Genomic DNA, 12,832 nt, shown 5'->3' with positions numbered 1-12,832 from the left:
TTACGATGCTCCTAAATATGATGCAATCGTGGGCTACTCGACGAACAACCGTTACTTTTTTACGCCGACACAGCGCGTTCTTTAAAGCTATTTCACGTAGGTTGTGGCTTGTCTTGCAGAATTCAAGATAGGGAGGACAGTGTTACGATGCTCCCAAATATGGTGCAATTGCAAGACGCAATTGGTAGCATCACCCCAGCGACAACGAGGCTGCCGATAAGTGCACATATACATCGTCTACGTTAACTAGACACACGGGAAGCACATGCAGAGAAGGAAGAACACGCATCAGCAACAACATGGGACGTGTTGGACGACCAGTGCGTTTGTTTATAACATAAGTACACATCAGCTTTCGGTTATAGCTATATGGACGAAGAGGGAAGGCAACGAGGGCCTGAATGGTAAGGAGTTTGCCGATTAGATATGGACAAAGAGGGAAGGCAACCAGGGCCTGAACGGTAAGGAGTTTGCCGATTAGATATGGACAAAGAGGGAAGGCAACGAGGGCCTGAACGGTAAGGAGTTTGCCGATTAGATATGGACAAAGAGGGAAGGCAAGCAGGGCCTGAACGGTAAGGAGTTTGCCGATTACATATGGACAAAGAGGGAAGGCAACGAGGGCCTGAACGGTAAGGAGTTTGCCGATTAGATATGGACAAAGAGGGAAGGCAACCAGGGCCTGAACGGTAAGGAGTTTGCCGATTACATATGGACAAAGAGGGAAGGCAACCAGGGCCTGAACGGTAAGGAGTTTGCCGATTAGATATGGACAAAGAGGGAAGGCAACCAGGGCCTGAACGGTAAGGAGTTTGCCGATTAGATATGGACAAAGAGGGAAGGCAACCAGGGCCTGAACGGTAAGGAGTTTGCCGATTACATATGGACAAAGAGGGAAGGCAACCAGGGCCTGAACGGTAAGGAGTTTGCCGATTACATATGGACAAAGAGGGAAGGCAACCAGGGCCTGAACGGTAAGGAGTTTGCCGATTAGATATGGACAAAGAGGGAAGGCAACCAGGGCCTGAACGGTAAGGAGTTTGCCGATTACATATGGACAAAGAGGGAAGGCAACCAGGGCCTGAACGGTAAGGAGTTTGCCGATTAGATATGGACAAAGAGGGAAGGCAACCAGGGCCTGAACGGTAAGGAGTTTGCCGATTAGATATGGACAAAGAGGAAAGGCAACGAGGGCCTGAACGGTAAGGAGTTTGCCGATTAGATATGGACAAAGAGGGAAGGCAACGAGGGCCTGGACGGTAAGGAGTTTGCCGATTAGATTTCATGATCAACAGCGCTCATCTGCACATACTTATGACGTCTCTCGCGCAAGCTTTCCTAGGTGCCCAGGCCTGCAGAACAAGTGCATACTCATGCATCGGTGAGCACCTGCGACAAGCCTTTTAATCACAGCTGTGTCGTCACACTGCATTAAGACCTTAGGCATGTACAACTATTGCCCAAAAACATGTCCTCCTGCAGAACAAGCGGAGCTCTTCAGACTGCAGCATCCCAGTGTCAGAGCGGTACCGAGGCTGATGTCACAAAGCAACCAAAGCCACTGTGAGAGATGCGGCAGCGCGTAGAGATATCAACAATGACCGCTGCACGTACACTATCTAGTCGACTCGCGTATAGATAAAGGCAGGCTTGGCCACCCAAGGTGTACTTGCCTAGCGAACACATGGCAGGAGCATTCCACGCTGTTTATATTTTGTGCCATTAACCTTCAGTGATAGCAGTCTGTCACTGCTGCCGCCTGCGGCGGGCAAAGCATCCGGGAGCAAAGGAACGGAGGTTATTATGCAGCGTGGTGTCGTCTTGCATTCGTTCGAGCCCGATCACAAAGGTGTTGCACTGATTAAAAAAAAAAAGACCTACACAATGTTCCCCAGATATTACGTAATAAACTTTTTTCGTTGTTCGGACGTGCTTGATTAGTGCTTTCGTAGTACTGAGTCGGCATCGATAAGAGCCGCAAAAGACAGCCAGAGCCGCGTCTGCATCTAGAGTGACTCCATGCAGCGCCAAACCACGGATCGTAGAAATTATGTGAATGTGCCTTAATCCGTTATAGAACAGGTTAAGGCACACACACATCGCTTCTATGCTTCTTGCTACAGAGTAGCTGCGCATTATACGCGAGACCGGTTCTGAAGACTATCTGGTACCGCAGAAGGCACTATCCGAGAAGACTCAAACTCTTTCATCACGCCGCGGTTACGAGGGGAGAATCGCACATTGAGATTTGCATACCCCAAGGCCACAGAACTGACAGGTCACGCGCTCGTGATGCCGGCGTAGCAAGATGTATGTATGCTATTTTCATTCGGAACTGCAAAACATGTCGCTGGCCCCAGGCATGGACATATACTTTCGTCTGTTATCTTGTCCAATATTTATGTAATGCATTATATATATATATATATATATATATATATATATATATATATATATATATATATATATATATATATTTCCAATATTTTTTTTTCTATTTTTAGAGTGCTCCACAATTCCCGGTGATTGGAAGGTAGGAAAGGTGGTTCCTGTCCAGAAGTCAAGTAATGTAGATCTTCCCGATAATTACAGACCCATATTACTTACAAGCATCCCATGTAACCTTCTTGAGCACGTTATTTATTCTAACTTAATCAAATTTCTATAAGAAATTTTTTTTCACTATATGTTTTCCTGTGAAACGCAGCTATTATCTTTTACTAATGATCTCTTTATAAATAACGACATCAGCTCTGACGTTCATTGAATATTCTTGGATTTCGCTCAATTTCGATGAGGTAGCGTATGACTTACTTCTTAAATTAACCAAACTGAACTTAGACACCAAGGTATTCCACTGGATTAAAGATTTTATTTCTGACCGCACCCTATTTGTGACTGCTAACAACTTTTCGTCTACTCTTTAGCCTGTCTCATACGGTGTCCCACAAGGATCTGTGTTGAGACCCTTACTCCTTCTCATTGTCATTAACGACCGCCCTGACTGTATCACGTTTTCATCAATAAAACTTTTTGCCGACGATTGCGTCCTCTATAGAAAGCTAGGCCAACCCTCTGATCAGCATGAACTTCAAGATCTTACCGATTGTCCTCATGGTGCAATAAATGGATGATGCGACTCAACATCAATAAGTGTAGAAGCATGCGAATATCTTGACAGGGCCACACCGTTAGCAGCGCGTATTTTCTTGACGGCATCCTACTAGATCCTGTGACTTCATACAAGTACCTCGGCATCCACATAATTGCATGAGATCTTTATTGGCGCATACATGTTAAATATCTTACCAACAACGCAAACCGCATGAAGGGGTACTTACGACGCAATTTCTCCCGGTCACCTTCTTCAGTAAAACTACATCTATGTAAAACTCTTGTTCGCCCTAAATTAGATTACGCATGCGCTATCTGGGACCCCCAAAACACTACACTTTCAGCAATTATTGAATCCGTCCAGAATCGCGCAGCTCGTTTCATTCTATCTAATTACTCTCGGCATGCCAGCGTATCATCAATGAAAGCAACACTTGCCTTACTTGAACTATCTTTGCGCTGCGAATGCTTTCGCCTTTCATTGTTCCATAAAACCGTATCATTACAATCCGATCCCAAAAGACGTTATTTTTTCCGCTCCCGTCTACGTGTCATCGCGTTCAGACCACAGCTACAAAGTTGGTGTGCCATTGTGTCGCACTACAGCGAGTCTTTCATTATGAAGACTAGCGAAGTATGGAACCACCTTCCCGCTTCCGTCGCCGCCATCGCAGACATCGACAGCTTCAGGACTACCATCCATGAAGCCTTTTGCTAACATGCTTTTCTTTGCTTGTTATAGCTGTATTTTTCTTTCTAAGTTTTACTGCGCAAACATTTGTTATTTACCACTTCTTCCTCTAATGCCTTCTGGCCTTGGAAGTATGCTAAATAAATAAATAAATAAATAAATAAATAAATAAATAAATAAATAAAAATAAATAAATAATGTACATTGCCACGCGGTGTATTCAAGAAATCGAGGATAACAGGTGTACGTATACTTAAGTGCAATCACCGACCAGCGACTTAGAGATAGCGTGTCCTAAACTTCTATCTCTTAATTAATGACCAGTGCAGCAGGTCTTTCGAACTGGGATGTGGCCAGAGACATGCGCGCCTGACACTAAACGATTAACTCCGAACGTCGCATCAGGTAGGTATACGAACGAATCGAAAGGTGAATTTCGCTATTATTCACCGCCGCGTAAACACCGTCGCTTGTTATCGCGCCGATCGCGCTTCGCACTCTTTCATTTTCTTTTCATTTAAACCGAGGAACCTGCCCAAAAGGGTTATGCCGCAGCTCGGCCCTTGCCGCGCCTTTATGTCTGAGCAGCCACTTCAAGGCCAGTGAATGCACGCAGCTCGATAACGGTGACAGGAAAGGCCGTTGCTAAGATCTCGACGGGAGGGTGGACCTCGAGCCCTCCCCGATTAGCGCGGCGCGAGGGTCAGTTGGGCGAGAAGCGCAGCAGCCGGACGTACACAAACAGAGACAGAAAAAGAAGAAAGAAAAATGGACCGCCCGATAGGCGGCAAAATAAGTTCGTTCAATCTGCGAGCGGCTGTGTATAATAAAACAAGGTCATGCAAAATGCAAACTTCACTAGAAAAAAAGCACAGAACAATCTTATCACACGACGAGCACCCAGACAAGCACGCCGTAACAGCACATGGAGAAAAAAGAAGAGGGACGGGGGGGGGGGGGGGGAGGGCGGTACAGGAGGATGTAGTAAAACCGCAGTGAACACCTGGACCCGCGCGCGCGGTGCGAGATTCCAGGAACGTGGCGTGACCGAAGGTGTCATCCGTGTTTCCCCGAAAGAGCGGTGCAGCGCACCTAGACTGCACCTGCCTTGCGTGGACATCGATTTCGCGAGCACCTGACCGCAAGGATCAATGATTATGTGACCCGGGAGTTTAAACCGCGCGCGGGCGCGACCCGGCAGAAACAGCCCGCGGGTTCTTTTCGTAAGTCTTAACGCCAAAAGAGGAAACTAACTTGCGCTCCGACATACGATATACGCACGCCATCGGGTAAGGCGTCTTTCTTTCCAAATAGAATCGCGAGGCAGACTTGAACTTGACCCGCCATAACTGGTTGTTAAGATTTACACGTTCTTGTGGGTGTACACGTTATGGGTTAGCGACGTTCGACCCTGAAGCCAAGGAGCGAAATGGAAGAAAAAAAAAAAACCCTGAAATACGGCGCTGAAAGGTCTCCTGCGATCAACATTGTGGTATGAGTACACCGCCGACAGATCTCATTGACACAGTGGCCGTTGGACGCACGTCCACAGTACTCACGAAAAAAGAAAGAAAGAAAGAAAGAAAGAAAGAAAGAAAGAAAGGAAGAAAGAACAACTTAAACACCGCACAAACTAAGCACTGCACTTACCAGGTACCACATTTCCGACCATCGTGGATCGTTGAGGACGGTTTCGTGGAATTCTCGCTTGCTGCGCCGCTTCAGGGTCTGTTGCGAAAGCCACCGAACCTGCAGATAAAAAGTAAGTAGTTTCGGTAAACCCGAGGTCCCAAGACGACTTGAGGTAACAGAGGCGCATGCTGCACACATTTAATCCGTAACCTGTTCTTAGAAGTGGCCAAATTACAGCGACACACAGTAGATCCTATATGCGCAAACCATGCGATATGTAGTAGCCATATATACTGCTACGTTCTCTGGTTGCCATTAGGCGGCGCACGCGATAACTTTCCCGGATCGGATATCATAAATATGTCGGAGGCCACCCTATCGAGGAGGAACTAGAAGATAATTATCTCATACCTATACAAGGAGCAACTTTCCGGCACAAATAACGAACACTTTGTTGCCATTCATGAGTGAGTTGCGCTAGAGAACCTCCGTAAATTCTCGACAAAGAGACTTAGCCAGCCCCTTCAGGTCTCATTAGTGTCACCTAAATATAAGGCAGCAGTAAATAAAGCATTACGTATAGTCAGACGTCGCGCGACCTCTTCGTAAAACAAGTCCATCGAGTTGGCGAGAGCCCACTCCAAGACATCTAGTAGACGGAATCATCATGACCACAGTTGTCAATGGTACTTTAAAACCATGCACTCAACGGCATCCATACACCGTGGCGCTTAACCACACGAACACGCTGAAGGCGCCAATTTTCCCCAGCACTCCGGTGTCCGTTAACCTATTTTTTAATGGAGAAAGGAGTCAGTCCGGCGGTTCTTCACGTTCGGCCTAGCAAGCTTCTGGGTCACGAGAACAAACTACCCATCGCTGGTCGTATACCAGCTAGCTCATCCGCAAACTAAGGTGAGCCTACAAACTGCCGCTAATGCGCATTTCATTTCTCGCGCGTCAAGACTGTAGTGCACGCACGCAGCGCGCGAATCCCATCTGGAGGTAGGAACGAGCAAACGATGTTCGCGCGCCATCCCCCGAGGCCACGTACGCCGCTGTCCGCGAGACACGCTACGGGCGAGCTTTTATTACGTGCACTAAGCCTCTGGTGTGTTGCTCGAAGTTATGCGCCCACAAAGCGTATATATGCGACGGCCGCCCCCAAGGCAAGCCAGCTGCGCGCGCATAACAACCCCCGCAAGTTGCATGCAATGCAATGTCGACGGAACGTCGCGCGCACACGCAACCTAAGCAAACGCGAAAACACAAGTGCCAGGAAGACAATGAAGTCGAGACGTATGCAAGCGTGCATTCCACCGAGGTCACGATGAGAGGCGAAACAAAGGTCTCTACCGCTGGCCCTGGGAGAGTACCTATGCACGGTACTATTACCAAACATGTACGCACACATACGCGCATGTATATATATGTATATATACACTCGGGCACACTGCCAGGAAGACAATGGGTGTTGCGTGCTATTAAAACGAACGCGTCGCGTCATCGCCTCGCCACGCTCCTCACGCCAGCTCTCTGTAGCTTGTCCTCGGCAAACCGAGAAACAGGAAGCAAAGCGCGGGGTGTCTCGTTGTCGGCGACGTCTCATCCGCAGTGTCGTGTGGTGCGAGGCACCAGCGAAAAAAGTGTCGCAGAAGGAAAGACGAGAAGGTGAAAAAAAAGAAAGAATAAAAAAGTACGAATGAACGGAAACTGGTACAGCGTGTTCGGCTGTCGCCTGGAGATAGAGAGAGAAACAAAAATAGAAATTCAGTTTTCCTTTATGGTGCGAAAAAAGAAAACAACGAAAATAGAAAGAATTGCAGGGTAACGTGCGATGAACCTTCCTTCCTTCCTTCCTACGTGCTTCGTGACGTACCTGGCATGCACTCGTAGTGGCGTCATGCCGAGCTCGGAGCCTTTCTGCAAAATATTTCTTACCCTAACCGTCGAAGTGGTCAGGCCCGACAGTGCTATATAAACGATAGCTGCAAACAGCTGCTTCGGCGGCGAGCTTTAAATGTCACAAAAATGCAAACACTCTTTTTTAGTTTACTTAATCTTGCCCTCCTGTTAATTCAAATAACGCGAAAACCAGCGGCAATAGTGGAAGCACACGCGCAGCGGGCCCGAGTGTACGACGCACAGGCACGAGATTACACGAATCCGTGTGCGGCAGCCACACGTAAGCAGCTTGCGCGTAAAAGCGTTATTATTGAACGTAACGGGAAATTCGAGAAGGCGGCACGGCAACACCGGATCGGGGAAAAAATATTTATTCATTCGTCAATCGCAGCGACTATGGTATCCCATTGGGTCTAATGCGATCTCACTGTTTTCTTTTCATCCCATATTCCATTAAGTATTGCTGTGGCGCCGTGTCGGCAACCGCAACAGTAAAGCGAGAAGTAAAGGCAACACTCTGAAAATGCTAAACATATGTCACAGCTTCGCAGCGGAAAGGAATAACAACCGTTTAAGAAGCGCCTATCATCTATTTATGAGCTATTTACCACAGACAACGACCAATTTTGTTACACAGAACAGATCACAACGATGGGGAATCAAGCGTATACAGTCATAGAAGCTCAGGCGTCTCCCCCCTAGGAGAAAGGGAAGGACTATTTTTTTTTTTTTTTTTTTTGCAACCCGCGCGTGCACTAGCTCAAGCTTGCGCTTAAGTGGTTGTTGAACTTGAGCGCAAAAGCTCGACGTTCAGTACCTGTTTCACAGTTAACTAGGTGCCGTACCCTGCAATACCCCTGAATTCCCATCAATAGCTGCAGTACAGTTCGCCCCCTTCAATGCCTGCAGTACTCTAGAGCTCAATGAGGTCTAATGAATCGGAAATTTTTGTCTAAAGCGACACTTTCAAAGCATGAGGTGCACAAACTCCACGTTGAGTTAATGCGACGAACTTGCCTCGCAGGCCAGTATGTTGTAGACCAAAAAGACTCGCCACGCGCATATTACGTGATGCTGATTGTGTAGAAAAGAGGAACAGCCAGCACAAGTCAAGATGCCGATCCATCTCGGTCTTAAAAAAAAAAAAAAAAGAAAGAAGGCAAACTATTTTTCTATATGAAACAGAAAATCATACAGTGAAACAAGGAATTGCTTCCTGCACGTTGTACGTGCGAGAGTACTCAGTAACAAAACATCTCTCGGACTGTCTTGGAAGCATTAACACAACTTGGTAACGAAAAATAATAATGCGGTGCCATGAATTTCGCCTTAAAATAGTCGAATAATCATTCAACCGAAAAAACAAAATCGAACAAAGGCAGCGTCCAATATGTTCTAACAGCTTTCGTGATACCACATGCGCACACCTGCTAATAATAAGCGAACACTTAGCAGCACTCGAATGTCAGGTAAACATCTACTTTTTTAAACCATAAAGCGTTCTGAAACATAAAGTGTATTCTGAACAATGCGTTCAGAATACACTATGAATGGAACAGTAGTCAAACGACGACGTCGAATGCTGCGCCGTACGTGTTACGAAGAAACAGCTACACGAAGGAAAAAACATGCAGGAATAAAAACCAAAACGAAAGGCGACTTGTTGCTGAGGGTAGAACGACGGAGGTACCAACACAACTATACAAGGACGGCGAAGCACAAGTCCGGAGAAGGAAACAGGGTAGCGACGTGAAGATAAAAAGAAAGGAGTAACCGATTCAGCAAGAAGTTATCCGGGGTGAGGTCTCGACCGACCGTCCTTGCACGCAGGTCGAGCAAACCTGTGAACAGGCCGCTTCAGAAACCATTGTTGTGCTGTCAAGAAAAAGCTACAGGGAAACTTTGGTCGGCGATGACGAGACAGACGGCGTCAAAAAAGAAAGAAAAAAAGAAAAGGAAAAGAAAAGAAGAAAGAGCTTCGCAAAAGGACGCCGATAGGACGACGGCGTTCACGTCAACACGCAATGAGAGAGAAACAAAAGAAAATGCTCGACGGTGTGTTAGTACTCGGCTGCAGCCCGCGCGTTCATCTACATGCACCCGCACCGGTGTGCAATGACGCGGACGAAAAAAATAATAAATAAAAAAGAGGAAATGTTGGAAGCCTCTGCGTTCCACTCGATCGACGCGCCTTTATACACTTCTCACAACTTTCGGTTTCCGCGATAACCGTGATTTATTCGAGCCAGCGCGAATCGCTTTCCGCCTCGGCAGCGCGGCTCGCGCGCATGCAGCGGGCGAACGATGACGGCCCCGAGTGACACGCTTCCGCTCGGGGCACCGGTGTCATGCGGGAAAGCGGCGGCAGAGACCGCTTGAAAACAAAACTGCGCTAGTTGGCTAAGAAAAAAAAAAAAAAAACGAGGAAGTGCGTGAGTAAGGCGCAGTTGCGCTCATGACGTCGATGCCTTGTTTACGTTGCAGTTAACAAGTGTTGGCATTTCACCGAAGCTGTTTTTCTCGAGACCTGGCCCAGCAGAATAGTTGATGAGGCAGTGTTCACGAAGCACTGCAGCGGCTAGGTGCAATAGCAACTTCAAGAACAACACTGTAAACAATTTCAGCTCTGACTTATTGGCTCTACGGTGCCTTTATTTAATCGCGAACTATGACATTACGACGAAATTACTAGTTTAAATTCGAGGCCGGGGAATTTTGGGCAGTATAACTTTAAACACACACGTTAAGCTCGAGTTACGGACAACTAGCAATATAATGTCAGTGTACCAGCAAGCACAAAGGGCAGGAACATTTCGCGAATAGTTGGCCACATATTGTCCCACCTGAAAAGGCCCGATTACTCAACCCTTCATTGAAGGGCTTCGGAACCTGGGGCAAACTACAAATAATTGCAATTCGGCCGCGGTATTACTTAAGCTACGCTTCACCGCGACTTCAGGGTTTAATTACACTCACTCAACTCTAAGCCTAAGTTATCGAAGTGAAGGAAACACAGTTGAAAAAAGAAAGACAAACTAAGTGACCCAGCGACAATATACAGAAAGCCTAGATTATTTCACACCTGGCACGCGCATAGTAGTAAGCGAAGGCAAATACGTTTTGCGCTATGGAAAACGGCGATTAGAATTGGGGGCAACGAGAAAAGAAAAAGAAAGGAAATAAGTAAAAAAAAGAAAAAAAGACGACTAGGCGCGCACACTCAGTACGAAACTTAATTTCACGGTCTGCTGAACCGCGCGTCGCAGCGGACGCCAGGGCTATCTTCATAAGAGCGCGAGATGCCGCGCAGATTACGAAACCGCGAGTCGCGTGCTTTCCTGCGCCGCCTTGAAAGCCGGGCGATGAAGCCATGCCGAAGGTGCGTGCGCGGCGCAAAGCAAAGAAAGGCGCCGCCGCCGTGTATACCGCCGCAGCGAGAGAGAGAGAGAGAGATCTTAATTCCAGGCGAGCGACTCCGCGACAACGACGGCGCGCGACCGAGCGCATCCGGCTGCCACGGAAAATGGAAGGAAACCGGGCAACGCAGCAAAATCATGGGGTCTTCGAGCTTGCGGAGAATGCGTCGCGCACTTGCCTGGCAGGCGGGACAGTGCAAGGCCTCGAAGGAACGGCGCTGAGGGCGGAGCACTCGCGCGCAAGGTTATGTACACGAGCGCATTGTGCATGCAGCTATCCAAATTATGAGAACATAAACGCAGCGACTACTGGTCGTTAGCAATAGGTACGTGTATCGCGCGCACGCGCCGAATGCGTTAGAATAGCGGTATAGTCAGCATTTAGCTTTTCCATATCTTAGCTGTTACGTAATGCATGCTTTTTCGAGATATACGTCGCTTACACCCATGACACGTGAGAAAATTACTTACACATTCCGTATGCGCAACGTGCCCTTGAAGTAACTATTCACGCAACGGCGACGAGCCTCTAACGTCGCACAGACCGCTTTTTCCACGAATGATACTCCGCATTAGCTTATGCTCAAGGTTTTAGCGACGCCGCGTGAGCAAGCTGCAACGATGACTGCGCTACATGGATTGCGCCTGCGATCCTCACCGCGTTCATCCAAACGGGGCGGAGCGATGACACCCGAGCCTATTATACCAGTGCACCTCCCCCATTGCAATCGTATTCTTTAAACATTAATCAAGCACTCTAAATATCCGCTGGCTTGGCAACAACGGCGCGCGCTAGAGCGCCGGTTTAGAGTTTCGAAACCGCTCCGAGATAAAAGATAATGGCGCAGGCGTCGAAAAAATTTGAACGTGACGTGGTTCGCGGCGCCTTTATGTCTCGCCCCGATACTCAGAATTATTCCCGCGGAAATTTCATTTCTCCAATAATGAATGCCGGGGTGCCAATTTTCAGTCACTGTCAAATTTCGTCATACTGCCGAATTCGCCATCTTCACATACGCCTCACACAGAACTGCTACGACAACTCCGACTGGCTCGGAACCGCAACGCGACGGAAATTGGCATTTTCTTCCCATACAATTCTTCTTGCTACCATGAGATATGGTAAACCTTGTTATTATTTGTCATCAATTCTGTATTTTGCTCTGTTAACGCTCATTTCCTGTTGCTTGTATACTACCTTATTATATGCCCTTGTTGCTTTGAGATGTTAACTATCATAACTGTTCTTGTACAGGAGGTCCCGATACAGTCTTTGACTATGGGACCTCCTTCTACATACTAAATAATTGTAATGTGATACAACTTCTAACAATAAATTATGATTCTGAATCGAAAACCTGAGGGCGCTACGGTGCTATTTTATTGAATAGCACCCTCTGTTACTTTCCTGTCAGGAACGCTGAGCACATTCAGCGTGCAGACAGGAAAGCACTGCACTCACAGTGTTAGGGCAAAGAAAATTACTGACTTTCAACAAGACCACTGCTGATTACTGATGATGATGGCTACACAAGACGGCGTCCACCATCGCAGAAGGATGCACACCCACGCACTTACATTGGGTTCTTGTTCTAGACTCCTGTGGTGCTCCTCGCTTCGCTGCAGGGACCTCTTGGCGATGCGTTTATGCCGTAGGTGATAGTGGTCCCCAAACACCTGGAAAACACAAGAACAGGTCACCGTGAAATTCGAGAAAGTGCAGTTTATACGCCGACTTCATAGGGCACACGAAAAAATGGATCACAAATGGATCTGCGAGCACAAACTTCAATGACGTTTCCCCGGCATCGCGCAGGATAAACCGGCGACATGGCTTTAGTGGTGTCAGCTCGGGTTAGACCGCATATGGGGTGTGCCATACCCGTTGGCTGGTTTGTCTACAATTTGAGCGAGAGGGATATAGTACAACAACATAGCGCATCGTTTTGGCAGTACCGGAGTCCTTCAATAGCTATTAAAGGACTCTGGCAGTACGAACGAAATACAAGAATAATTTTCTTTTCGCGACATTACATAGAACAATGGACTGAATTAAGAAGGTACTTCGCAAGTG

At 47.4% G+C, this 12,832-nt stretch overlaps 1 protein-coding gene across 3 annotated transcripts in view; it reads right to left on the bottom strand.

The window, feature by feature from the left end:
• LOC142572152 (proprotein convertase subtilisin/kexin type 4-like) overlaps nt 1–12,832 on the bottom strand; it is a 208,040-nt gene that overhangs the window by 79,895 nt on the left and 115,313 nt on the right. For all 3 annotated transcript variants that reach the window (XM_075681061.1, XM_075681060.1, XM_075681062.1), the window contains exons 2-3: nt 12,337–12,435; nt 5,456–5,554 (exon numbers count right to left, since the gene is read on the bottom strand). In XM_075681061.1, coding sequence (XP_075537176.1) covers nt 5,456–5,554; nt 12,337–12,435 — 198 coding nt within the window. The remainder of the gene's footprint in view (nt 1–5,455; nt 5,555–12,336; nt 12,436–12,832) is intronic.

Source organism: Dermacentor variabilis, chromosome 2 (assembly GCF_050947875.1).
Source record: "Dermacentor variabilis isolate Ectoservices chromosome 2, ASM5094787v1, whole genome shotgun sequence".
In the NCBI taxonomy this organism is placed as follows: Eukaryota; Metazoa; Arthropoda; class Arachnida; order Ixodida; family Ixodidae; genus Dermacentor; species Dermacentor variabilis.
The sequence above is the reverse complement of the archived record's forward strand: the minus strand, read 5'-3'. Positions and strand labels throughout refer to the sequence as shown.